Source organism: Eublepharis macularius, chromosome 15 (assembly GCF_028583425.1).
Source record: "Eublepharis macularius isolate TG4126 chromosome 15, MPM_Emac_v1.0, whole genome shotgun sequence".
NCBI lineage: Eukaryota > Metazoa > Chordata > Lepidosauria > Squamata > Eublepharidae > Eublepharis > Eublepharis macularius.
Genome location: NC_072804.1, coordinates 56,604,712 through 56,618,332, shown reverse-complemented (window position 1 = coordinate 56,618,332; position 13,621 = coordinate 56,604,712). Strand labels below are relative to the sequence as shown.

Sequence of the window (13,621 nt, the reverse complement as noted above, 5' to 3'; positions counted from 1 at the left end):
AGTGTTTCCTTACCTGTAACTGTTGTTTCATCAAGCATCTTCTGTGCCGTCCCAATGTCAACAATGTGGGACTGCACAGAAGGACGACAACGAAAAACAGTGTTTCCTTACCTGTAACTGTTATTCGTCGAGTATCTTCTGTGCAGACACACACTGTTGACATTGGGACTGCACAGAAAGACAACGACGAACCTTGGTTTTGTAGCTAGTAGCACAAAGGGAGAGAGATTCTTGTGGTGTTGCCATTTTCAAATTACGTGAGAAAATTCACAAGACACCAGTCCCATCTCAAGTTCAACAAGAAATGCTACACAAGTTTCTAAGTCAACACTTCTTTTACTGAGATCAAGGCTAGCAAAGATTGTTTTACACAAGTAGCAGACTCAATATCCACTCAATAAGCTCAATTGAAATGTGTTAATTTCTCACTCAACTCCCCCTCAGAAACAGAATGGGAGCACTGAAAGCTAAACAGCTGGGAAAGAAAAAGGTCATATGGCAGCTTAGTTTGGCAGGCCTGGACGGCTTAACTGGCTCTTCCATTAACTGTTAAGCAAAGAAAACATCTAAGTGCAAAGAGGAAAAACTTAAAACCGTTCCTTAAGATTAAAAAAGGCAAAAATCTAACCCTCAGTAACAAAACTTGGAGACTTTTGCTCTTTGCATGTCCTAAGAGATTAAAATGTGCATTAAAAAAAAAAGATCTTCAGAGGTGTGCTAGCTTCCACCGAGTATCTTTCTCATACCATTGTGTGTGCGTTAAATGATGGGGGCACAAACAAAAAGGAGGAACCCACAAGCTTCCCCATATACAAACTTAAATACCTGTGATAACTTAACCCCCCCCCACACACTTCCTACTGCAACACAGGGAACAGCCCTTCTGAAGAGACATTATGGAAACAAATTATTTTAAAACTTCTAGCCCCATCTTCCCAGAGAAGGCAACAAGATTCAAGAACTTCACTCGCCTGAGCAAACAGCCTCTGTTCTTTATTCCTCTAAAGCCTGGAAGGTCTTTAACCTGCTAGCAGCAGCTTAGCTGGCAAACATGTCCACAAGCCTTTTTTGGGACCATCTGCCAAAATCTTGCAAGCTCAGCTGGGCATACACCTGCTGCTTGACCTTCTGATAGGCCTCTGCTTGAACCTATTGGAGGGAAAGAGAAGAGGTGCCGAAAATGAGGAGGAAGAGGACAGGCTCCATGACATTCTACCCAACGTCCCTGCGATTTGGCCACAGATGAAAGAAGAAAAACCAAAATAAGGAAGCCGAAATGTCTGAGCTTGTCAGACCTCAGAAGCTAAGGAGGGTTTGGCCACAGTTAGTACTTGGCTGGGAGACCACGAAGGAAGACCAGGGCTGCTATGTAGAGGAAGGCAATGGCAAACTACCTCTGCTCAAATATTGCCTTGAAAATACCATGAGAGTTCACCATAAATCGTTTGTGACTTGAGAGCACTTTACTGCTGTTGTTAAAACAAGGACATTATCTGTGACGCTCGGATTCTGTGACTCCAGATACATGCTGAAGCAGCAGAAAGCACCAATATGGAACAAGGTCACACCACTGGGGACAGGGTTAGCTCATCTCCCCCATCCTGATAGCAATTACCCCACCAGCTGTTTAAAATGCCAGGGGGAAGACAAATAAAACAGACTCCTGTTTTTATCTTCTTGGGCGTAAAGCTGTATTCTTGGTTGGGGAAAACTGCATGGGGTGTATGTGCAAAGAGTGCAAACAAAGTTCCCTCTGCACTAATGCCTGTGATCCGTCCCCTCCATCACCTGCTCACTACAGCTCAAATGCAGCTCTGAGGATTCAGTCACAGACCCTCGTCATGTGGGATGTGAACCCTCCCCTCAGCATACAATCTTGCAGGCGACCGAAAGACTCACTTTGGCTTCGTGGTAAGTGGCCAGTATGGGCAGATCCTCTCTGTTCATCCCCTTCGCCACTTTCCTGAAGGACTTCAGCATTGCAGCCTTGCAAAGCCGGCTGGGGCGATACAGTCCTTCCGGGCTCACAATGCTGACAGAGGCAAGCAAGAGGGATTTCATCACAAGAATCAACGTCAAGCCACAGAACAGACCAGCCTCCCCACTAAAGCCCCCTACCATCATTTAGGTCTGATTTAAATGTGATGCTGGCTGAGGAAAAAGACCTCTCGCTTGTGAGATTCTGCACTGGCCTTTTATAGAAGTCAGCACCAGTAGCAGCCCCCTTTGAATGAGATGCTGTGAGAGGACAAAGTCCCACATAGTCGTTCTTTTGCCTCAAGCCAGAGGCAGGTTTAAGAGGCCGGGAGCCTCTGTTCTCAGGAAAGCCCTCAAGTCTTGAGCTCCTGATTCCATAGAACAGACATAACTGTGTTGGGAGAATGTTTCTAACTCAGCCTTCATATTAGAGGCAGCGGTGCAAAGAGAAACAAGAATAAGACAAAAATTTAACACGTTGAAAGCTTTCAGCAAATAACCAGGAACGAGATGAGAGAGAAAGGGGGAGGACCCCAAGGAGCTGCGGATACTGGCACCCTTCGTAATTTCCTCTTGCCCCAAAAGCACTCAGGTAACAAACCTTAAAAAAAAATTAGGCACAAAGAAATTTTAAAAATAAGTATAGCCAAATACACCACCAGTTCTGTACAGTTCTCAACCATCTCCCATTCAAGCTGTCTATAAAACAGCAAAAGCACACAATTCTCAGAAATCAGACATAAAAGCCTCTGGTCTTACTTTTCAATCATTGTTATTGTTGTTGAATCCATCTGACTGATTAGCAAAATAACACTTGCGCAGAAAGTGCAGAAGTCACAGCATGTGGTTTCTGGGATGCAGGTAACTACCCTTCCAGTAAATCAAAAAGCCACACAAAGCAAAACCACAGAGAGACGACAGGCCTGCCACAGCCCCACCCAGAACTCACTCTCTTGCTGCCTTCCCGAAAGCCCCATTCACAAGCTCCAGGGCTTCATCTCCACCACACCAGTTGAGGCTTAAGGAGTGACACTTGGGCGGCACGCTGAGAGAGGCAACGCTGGGGCCTTCAAAGAGGTGCACAGGATTCTGACAGTAGGGCTTCGGCAAGCCTTCCTCGGCTAGCTGCAACCGGTCATTAATGACCTGGTGGAGGATGGCATCGTCTTGGTATGGGTCAGCTAAAACACAGAAGAGAGTTACAGTCACTGTGGGGCTCAAACAGAGCACAGAAGCCAGCAGGATCCAGGAGGAAATGAGTGGCACAGGCAAGGACAGCACAGCACCTCTGGGTGTGCGCTAGCAAGGCTCCCAAGCTTGCTTACAAGGAGGAAAGAGGGGCAGATATGCAGGCGCACACGCACATGGCTGATAAGCACCAAAGCAGCACCCGGGTCAGCCGCCACTGTTGAACCCCACCCTATATTGCCCCTACCGGCCTTTCACTGGGAAACCTCCCTGTTAGCTTTTGCAGATGGGAGACAGTTTCACTAGAAACGTTTTGGGGAACCATGGCTTCAGAGACCAGAGACATCCTACGCTAAAGAAAGCCCCCCAACACACACACCCCACGTCTCCTCAGGGCTTTGTGATGTAATCCTGGATCAGGACAACCAGTTGTGTCCAAAAACCAATGAGGGCTTAGTTCCCCAATCAAGCCCTTCTTTTCCTGTCCCGGTCTAGGAGCCAAGAACGTGGTTTCCTTAATCTGGAAACTGTGGCTGGCTGCCAGCAAGGTGCTTGGGCCCTCAAAGAGGACTCTGCTATCCCCAGTTACTTGCCCAGGACAATGCTGGTGATGTAGACAGGGTGGATGATATGGCTCAGGAGGGCCCCCTGAACACCCAAGACGGTCCAGCGGGTGAGCTTGTCACTGCCGGACACGCAGCAGACATGGGTGGCCAGCGTGCTGGGACGACAGTAGGCCACCGGCCTCAACATGCCTTTCACACTGACGTGGGGTTCGACAGATGGATGCGGCTGTGACGTCACACTGCAGGCAAGGGAAAGGGGGGGGGAATTATAATGAGTCAGAGAGCAGTGCAAGAAAGTCTGGGTGTGAGTATAGCTGCATGGAGAAGAGAGCCCAGATTAATCAAGGCCCTCTTTTCTTCTGCATCCCAACAACAGTCTCCCTCATCATTCATAATCTTGAAGACATAGGGTACCTTTTTTAATTGCTTGACAAGCTGTTGTAGGTGAGTTATCTTAGTGGTTTGTTTTCGTTTATGTTGACAATTTATGACTTTTTTAGAAAAACAACTGTATTCTATTGTTTTAACTTGTAAGCTGCCTCAAGCAGGACTTAGGAGAAACAGCACACAAACTCGCTGAATAAGTAAGCAGGGAACCAGCAAAGGGTCCCGTCCCCCACCCCCCACAGAGAGCAAGATTCCAAGGAGGAAACCTTGCTCCCCAAAGGTCCTTCCCCACCTAACAGGCACCCTGTCCGAATCTCTCACAGTCTCTTCCAAACTCAAAACTGCCATTTCTTTCACACACGCCTGCATGTACTCCCTCACCCAGGAACGATCTCTTCCTCCAAGCTCCAAAGGGTACTTAACAGTACCAAGGTGGTGTAGCGGTTGGAGCAGGATTGGGAGACCCGAGTTCAGATCCTTACTCTGCCTTGGAAGTGAGTGGGGTGATCTTGGGCAACTCACACAGACTTCGCCTCTCAGGTTTGTTGTGAGGGTATAATGGAGAAGGGGTGAACGTTGCACACCAGTATGGGTCCACACTGGCGGGCGAGGGAGGGGGGGAAGTAGGGTATAAATGAAATCAGTAAAGAGCTGTCAGGAGATTCTCTCTTCATGATTAGCACCCAATGTGGAACACATGCCTGAAAAAATTAGCGCCCACCCCCACAGGTTCTGACTCCACCAAGCAAGCGGGAGGCTGTTCACAACAGCTTCTAGGCAGACCCACAGCTCTCATCTGTTCCCACAAGCAGCACTCACTGGAAGTTCTCCAAAGCTCCACTGGGCCTGCGGCTCAGATAGAGATGCAGAAAGAATTTTGGTTTCAAAGCCAGGTGCACTCCATCCTCTGTGAGGCAGAAGATACATCTCTCAATGGCTGCAGGGTCGTTGCTGCAGAACATAAGCAACTGCTTGTAGAAGTACCTGGGAAGGATTGCGGAAACAATCATAAACAAAGGTTGGCTCACTAGAATGTGCAGCAAGGCTCTCAGGTTGTGGATGTCACCAAGAGACGAAGGGACAACTCACTGGTGGGTGCTCCTGTGCAAATCCTGCTAAAACAAACTGGGGTCTGAGGCAGTCTTGAGCACAAAGCATCGAAAAAGAACCCTGCATGGAAGCAGCTGCACTGGGGGGGCTGTTACTTCTGTCGGGTTTTCTTTAACATTCTAAGAGCCCTAATTTTCATTTTAGGATAAAGTAGCAAGTTCCCAGCCCTCCTGAATCAGACAGCCTCTACTCAGTTTCAGAACTCTGAAACTATATAAATGTAAGATGCCTTATGCCAAGTCAGATAACTTTATTGCTCATTAAGGGCTGCTCTGATGCAAAGTGGATCTTCAAGATCTCAGGCAAAGAAAGGTCTGAGATCCTTTTAACAGAGGTGCCAAAAATGAACCTGGGGACTTCTGCACGCCAAGTGTTCTCTATTACTCAGCCACACCCTCCTCCTCGATTGTACCTGCACATTTTGTCCTGTGATCCTTGGGAATCAGAAGCACAGAACTCTATACCCACATTCAGCCTAGCATCCCTATTCCCCTTCCCCCCTCCACTATCATCTGCCAAGGATGCTGTGATAAGACAAAATAGAAAAGAGTCCAGTGGCTCCTTTAAGACTAACCAACTATAGCATAAACTTTCAAGAATCACAGTACTCTTCGTCAGATGCATGTGATGAAGAGAGCTGTGGTTCTCAAAAGCTTATGCTACAGTAAAGTTGGTTAGTCTTAAAGGTGCTACTGGACTCCTTTCTATTTTGCTGCTACAGACTAACACGGCTAACTCCTCTGGATCTGTGATAAGACAGCTTCAGTTTGATCCTATAGCTTGGAACAAAACTCCGACTCAGTCCTGGAAAGATGCTGAAGAAATCCTGTTGAGCACCTAAGAACTTAAGTACAGCCTGCTGAATCGGACCAGAGGTCCACCTAGCTCAGCCAACCAGATGCCCTGGAGGACCAAACTAACAGGGCAGAGAGGCCGAGGCCTTCCCTTCTGCTGCCTCTCAGCACTAGCATTCAAAGGTTTATTGCCTCTGTATAGGGGGGCTCCTTTCAGTCACCATGGCCAGTATCCATTGATAGAACTCTTCCCCCATGAATTTAATCTTCTTTTGAAGCTATGCTTGTGGCCACCATAGCCTCCCCAGGCAGTGAATTCCACAGCTGCATTTCAAAGTCTCACTGCCACACATGCCTCTGACGAAGAGAACTGTGGTTCTCGAAAGCTTATGCTACAGTAAAGTTGGTTAGTCTTAAAGGTGCTACTGGACTCTTTTCTATTTCACTGCCACACAGTCTCCCTACTCCAGTGGGGAGCTGTATATGGCTGACCTTTCGTACCTCTTGGTCTTACTTATAGAAAGCAACATAATACCAAAGAAGAACAGAATAAAAACCAGAGCCAGTGCAGTGTACTGCTAGGAGTGTCAGATCAGGACAGGGAAAGCCTGGGTTCAAATTTCTCCTCTCTTCACACAGGGCAGGTATAGGGAGGGGAGAACTCTGGATGTGTGCCTCAGAGAAAGGGCAGGACAAAAATATAATAGAAAGACAGCCTTTCAGCACGTGTCATGACCACAACCAGTTCCCCACCTCTGCTGATTTCCAGGTAGGACCTGACCCCGGGTACCTATTATCTTAGAAATTATGCCTCATACATTCCCCTCTCTCTTCCTCCCAGAGCTACTCCTCCCTTAGGGAGGCTGAAAAGAAAAAAAAACAGCACCGCACACCTGGGAAGGGAAAGGGAGCCTTACCTCATCAGTGCCCTGCGGGCCACCACCAGCCCGTGCATATCATGGAGGACTCTGCCACTGAACTCCATCCAGCCCTCAAAGCAAACGTCTCCTGTTCCCAGGGCAACCAGCTCATATGTCTCCCCACAGGGGCTCTGTCCACCAGCGACCTCTGAGAGACAAGAAAGGCAACATGGAAATGTGGCTCCCTCCAAAAAAAGGCAATTTCCAGGGGGGGGGGGACATCCATTCAAGGGTAACCCCCCAGCCAGCATCAGGACAGGATAAACACCGCATTAAACACTTTGCTGAGTGGGGCCCAGGCTGAACTGGGCCCCTATCCTGAAGTTTACATAGAGGAGAACAACTAGATGGGATTCCTCAGCCCTCTCAACTCTGATTGTACTATGCAACTTTTAAAAGATGTTGGTTTTTTAAAAAAATAGCTTAATCCGCTGGAATGCTTGGATCTGACCTCTCTCCAATATGAATGCTGCCACAGTGCTCATACAGTCTTGGTAGGGCAGCTCTGCCAGAAGTATTTCACAGATGTCACTGGTAAGAGCAGCACAACGGTGGTCATGGGGAATCTGGCTATCTGATGGAGACAAGAGAAGCAGACAACTACCAGCTGCTTAGTCTTTCGCCCAAGAACAGCTAACATCAGCCAGTGCTCAGCCATAGAAACCACTTATAAGTACCAGAGAGAACGTGAGCTACAAAAATATAAAATAACTAGCAACAAAGCCCATTGTGGGAAAAAATACAATGGGCTCTAGAAAGGGCCGGGCAGCCGGGCCAGGCATTGCCCCCTCCACAGCATCCTAATCGGGGCGCAGGGGAGAGCAGGGCTAGTTGTCACCAATATGGTTCACCTTTATATAGTAGTAGAAGGACATACATGCGCCGACTGACATTCTCTAGTCACCGCTGAGGTTGAGTTTTAGAACAGAAAATAGAAGGCATGCAGTGGAGGCATTTAGAACAGAAAATAGAAAGCGTGCAGTGGGGTTTTGAATACGCTGTAAAATCTCTTTCTGTTCGATGACATGGTTACAGAGCTCCTCTGCTCCTGTAACAGCCCCTACAAGCACTGTCTATTTCCAGTCTCGGTAACCACAACTGATGCCAAAACATTGCAGTGGCTCTATCCACACTATCCTTAAACTAGCATTTTCCATTAAAGTAATGTAAAACCAGCCTTTGGAGGGCTAATGATACATTACACAGCCTTCATGTCACGCCCCAGGTCTGATACAAGAACTTTCTAGCACTAATGCCAATAAAGGTTCACTGACTGACTGGCTGAACTTTCTAGCAGACAGGCACTGCAAGCTTCCCACCAGGGATGCAATCCCTAGGTGCATGAGGGCAAACAGTGGTCTCTGGTGCCATTTCAGGTCAGGAAAACAATGTGGGCGTGGGGATTTCCACAATACCAAGCTAAATCAGGGCACACAGATACTGCATAATGTGTCATTAGACCCCCAAGTAGTAACCTTTAAAAGCAAACTTCAAAGCCTCATTCTTACCTGCAGGCAAACATTTTATAGAAGGAATCGGGGGCGTTGGTAACCCTAGAAGATTAAAACCCAGAAAGAGAGAGATTAGGGAGTACTGGCTACTGAGGGCTAGTGTATACATTACAAAGTCCTCGTATCCCCTATATCTGTTTACCTAGACATGCTCTGGGAGTCTGCTCAGAATTCAGACCAGGAGCACAGCATGTGGAGCTCCAGACTCCCCACTCCCTTTGCATCATTTTCCCAACCTCGAAACAGCCCCTGGGAACTGCTATGTACAGTTTAACTATTTGATCTGTAGCTTAATTATTTAAGTCTTTGTGAGTATTGATGGACTATATGTAAGTTTCCCCAAGAGAGAAAACAAGGGCTCCCGGGGGAGGTGGCTTCAGTCCTCTTTTCCTATGCACCGCAGTCCTGATCAAAATCAGAATTAAGTTCCAAACACAGAACTCCTAGAACACCCCTCTCTCAACAAGACACACAGAGGACACGAGGACCTAGTAACAGGCAGCATAGCCCATATTTAATTATACTGACTATCTTCCTGTCAACCTTTCCCCTACAAATTGCAAGCCTAGAATTTGCTTTTTTTTTTTTTACCACCACACAGAAATTCATGCATGACCGGTGCAACAACAGCTGTCAACGATAATGACTAAATAGGCCCTCCATGTTTAGTGGCAATAACCCTCTCATATCAGTAAAGGAAGAGGAATGACAGGCAAAGGCATTGACCTTTTAAAGTCAGCTGGCTGCCCACTGTGTTAAACAGGTTGCTGGACTAAATCTCATGACTTTTTTAAAAAATCATCTTATACTTCACATGGTCCCATGAACACTGCTCAGGTGGGAAAGAAGCTCAGGAGGGAATGCCAGCATCCTTTCCTTTTAGTGAGTTCTGGGAGACAGACCTGGAACATATAAAGCCACCTCTGAACATGAACAGCCTGCTTCTGTCTCAGCACTGAGCCACAACATACACTCAGAATGAGTATGGCCCCAACTTGGCACCTCTCGGGTTGAGAGATGCTCACAGAGTGGGTCTATTTCTGGCTCTGATAAGAAACTAGCGGTTGGGATTATTAAAGTTAATTAGAATAAAATTCTGCTCTGAATTCAGAGTTTTCAGACTGTATTTCCAAGTCCATGGGTAACCCACAAGATAAAAACGAAGTCGGGATGCCCAAGCAGGCTTTGCAGTCCTCAAGACTCACCTTCATCTTGCTCCTCCACTCGCTTGTCACAAGCGCTGTCCATTGGCTGATCCCATCCGTCCAGGAGTGGCTTCTTGAAAGGTGGACAGGGTAGCGGAGCTGCAGCAAGAATATTGGTGGAAAGGGGAGATGTATCTGCAGAAGAACCAAACAGGAACATGGGATAAAAAAGAAAGGACAAACGGATCTTTTCACCAGCAGTTTCTTCCACCCACGAATTCTCACACCACCACAAAGCTCACCAAGTGGCTTAACTAACCTAACCTGTGGATAAGAATTACTTATAATCTATGGCTGTACAAATAACAAGCCAAACTTATTGACTAAGCTTCTGCGTTAGATCATCCAAGCAACACCCATGCTGCAAAAGGTTAAAGTGTCAGCCATATCCCTTACAAAGCCTAAAACTAAGAATGTAAGAAAAGCCCTGCTGGACCAAACCAGTGATCTATGTGATTTATTTTTTTTACTTCATTTATACACCGCCTTTCTCCCCAATGGAGACCCAAAGTAGCTTACATCATTCTCCTCTCCTCCATCATCCTCACAACAACAACCTTGCAAGGTAGATTGAGAGTGCATGACTGGCCCTAGGGCCTAGGTCATGAGCAAGCTTTCACAGCACAACAAGGATTCAAATATGGGTCACCTAGATCCTAGTCCAGACTCTAATCCAGCATGCTGTTTCACAACTAGCTGGGCAACTAGTTACCCTGGGGGGCCTTCCCCTGATGTTGTCTCCCAGCACTGAGATTCAGAGGCCAACTGCCTCTAAATATGGAGGCTGCCTTTATTCACCTTGGCTAGGAGCCACTGATTGTCCTCTCTCCTCCATGTAGCTGTCTAACTCCCTTTTGAAGCTACCTACAATTGTGGCCATCACTAAAGGCCAAGCTACATATGACGAATGACACAGGTTGGACACTTACCAGCTTCCCTCAAGTTTTGATGGGAAATGTAAGCAGCTTGGCGGAACGTTGGACAAGTGACAGTTGAAAAGTCCATTGGACAGCAGCCGGAAAGCCAAGTTGCAAGACCAGGATGCCTACATTTCCCATCAGAACTTGAGAGAAGCTGACAAGTGTCCAACCTGTGTCATCTGTCACTTGTAGCTTGGCCCTATGTCCACTAGCAGTGAATTCCACAATTTAACAACCTGGTAGATAAAGAATCATTTCCTTTAGTCCATCCTGCATCTACTGCCGATCAACTTAATTGAGTGCCTCTGAATTCTAGTGTTATGCGAAAGGGAGAAAAAGCTCTATCAATTTTCTCCACCCCATGAATAATTTTATAAATGCCTATCACGCTCCGCCTTAACCATTCTTTTCTAGCCTAAAAAGTCCCCAGACTCTCCAGCATTTCCCCATACAAAAGGTGTTCCAATCCCTTAATCATTTTGGTTGCCTTCTTCTGTACTTGTTCCAGTACTGCAATTATCTTTTTAAGATACTGCGACCACAACCGTACACAGTGTTCCTAGAGGAGCTACTCACTTATTTATTTAGATATTTATCTCATTTTCTCCCCAATGGGGATGCAATTTGGCTGCCAACATGGCTCTCCCCTCCTCCATTAGTAAGACAGGAGAGTGAACAGGCAGGAGAGCGACCAGGAAAGACACAAGAATTGAGCACTCAACTATGAAGCACAGATATGAAGCAAAGAGGGATTGAGAAGAATAAAGATAAAGGGTAGCACAAGAACAGGCCACAGAGGAAGAGCCTTACACACCGCACAACTAAACGCCATATTGATTTCAATCAAGTAGTTAAATCTCAGGCGGCGAGTCTCTTGGGAGATAAAGTGCATTAAAATGTGCCATAAAAAAATTAATCGTCCCACTTTTAGCCCACTTTTCTAATTTTCCCTTCTGTGAGAACACGGAGCTATAGGATCAAAGCATACTTGGTCGTCATCAGCAATGAACCCCTTTTACTCCTCTCCCCTTGTGACCTGGTCCAACTTAATCTATTTTAAGTTGGAGAATTTATACACCTCCTCTCCAGAGAACTCCGTCTTGCTCATACATACCCTTTCTTTGTGTGACATCAGCAGGACTGGAACAGTCCGAGTAAGAATGGGACTCCTCCGAGGCTACGGCAAGCAGTGGCTTTTCTTTCCTCTGAGACGGGAACTGGAGTGATGCTGCTGCTAACAGACGCTGCGGGTGGATCTCTTTTGGTGTCTCTTCCCTGCCTGCCATTTTTTCTGGAGAGGCAAACGGGGAGACATTACAACTGCGGAGCAAAGGATCAAAACTTCTTTTAAAAAAAAATTTATTACAGAAAATAATACCATTGCATTTATTCCTTTTTGGTATTTCATTAACACCACCACTCCACAGATACAGAGCTATCACCTCCTGGTAACATCTGTGAGTTGTGGAATTCTCCCTTGCCAAAACACTGTTTGGGTCAATTGACCAAATACTGGACAAATATTTTTACAGAGCACTGAGGTTCAATTGGAGTAACCTCTGCATAGGACTGCACTGTTAAAGCACTCACTTTACTAGAACACCTGGGAAAAAATACTTCAGTCACCAACAGGTTTGAAACTTATACCAATTACAAAAAAAAAAGTAGTTAACTGCTTTTGTGAAGCAATGAAATCTAATTTCAAAAGGGTGTTGGATGTGCTGTTTGCCAACTGGTCATGAAATTTGTTTGGCGAGGCCTACAGTTACCAAGTGGCCAAACAGAGGGGCTTTGCTATGTCTGCCCCCCACCTTCTGCAGGGCTTCAGGGGCAAGAAGACCCTACTCCCATCAATTTTTTAAAAAGATTTCAGATTTTTCTGCAGACCTGGGGCTTCCCTCAAGCCTGCAGAGAAACTCCCCTATCTGTTCCTAGCTCCATTTTGCAGATATATTGATCATATTCTCTATGGTGCAGTTCGGAATTTCAGTTAAATTGCTTATTAGATGTCTCACATCTTAGTGATGGCATTGACTTACACAGTGTGCAATCCCCCTTGAGTCACAGTGAGAAAACTGTAAACAATATAAATAAATTGATGAGGCATATACAGATGTGATGCCACCACCATTACTCCAGTCTAGGACACTGTCCACAAGGACCAAAATCTTTTGATTCAAATAAAATTTAAAAATAACTCCAAAATTTAATTTCCTAAATTGTTCTATTGTTTTCTGTTAACCTAAAACAAGTAAAAGTTTAAGAACATAACTGGAACTTCAAAATAGTAACAACCCGGTAACGCTGGCCCTACCCTTCAAAATAACTAGGATCAACTCTCTCTCTTGTCCTGCTAACTTTCCTGTATTTGCATTATTGTTTTTTAACAACACGTTTTTCTTTTCAAGTTGGTTGCAAATCTGCTTCACGGGCCAAAGCAGGGAAATAATAATTATTTATTATCCCACTCTTCAAAAAGGTCCACAGAATCGTCTCCCCCAGCCAGCTTCACAACAACGCCTTGAAAAGTTTGTTTCTCCTCGAAGCCCCACAGAACACCCCAAAGGTTAATACCCCCCCCCCCCACACACACACAGACAACACAGAAACCTTCCCTCGGGAGTAGCCTAGTGGTTAAGGGGAGCTTTTTTACCACACTTTCCGTGCAAACAGAACCCTCCGTGAAGTGGGCCCGATTTGAATTCTCCTCAGGAACTCCCCACAGGGCCCCCTCTTCCCTCAGGCCCCCTCAGCACATTACGGGAAACCTCCCGCATAACTTTACTCTTCCCTCAGACTTCAACTATCCCAAGCTCCACAAACACCCCCCCCAAAAAAACCAGAGCCCCCCCCCAAGTGGAACTCCCCCTTCCTCAATGACTCCCCCCAGTCGCAATGTTACGCCTCCCCAAAGTGGCCCACAGAACCCCAAACCCCAGCACCCCACCCCCCAAGAAAGCCCCCTCTTCCTTAAAACGCCAGGCTTCATCACACATTTCCCCAGAAAACACCCCATTAAATCCCTCTTCCTCAAAAAACACCC

General features: G+C 46.4%; 1 protein-coding gene across 1 annotated transcript; it reads right to left on the bottom strand.

Annotated features, from left to right (window-relative positions):
- Positions 1–303: 303 nt before the first annotated feature.
- On the bottom strand, positions 304–11,864 carry ADAD2 (adenosine deaminase domain containing 2). Its single transcript, XM_054998964.1, has 9 exons — positions 11,693–11,864; positions 9,659–9,793; positions 7,394–7,516; positions 6,940–7,090; positions 4,938–5,102; positions 3,759–3,970; positions 2,927–3,158; positions 1,900–2,032; positions 304–1,149 (listed from the first exon to the last, which is right to left on the bottom strand). The coding sequence occupies exons 1-9, from the start codon at positions 11,862–11,864 to the stop codon at positions 1,039–1,041; spliced, it is 1,434 nt and encodes a 477-aa protein (XP_054854939.1). The 3' UTR covers positions 304–1,038.
- Positions 11,865–13,621: the final 1,757 nt, after the last annotated feature.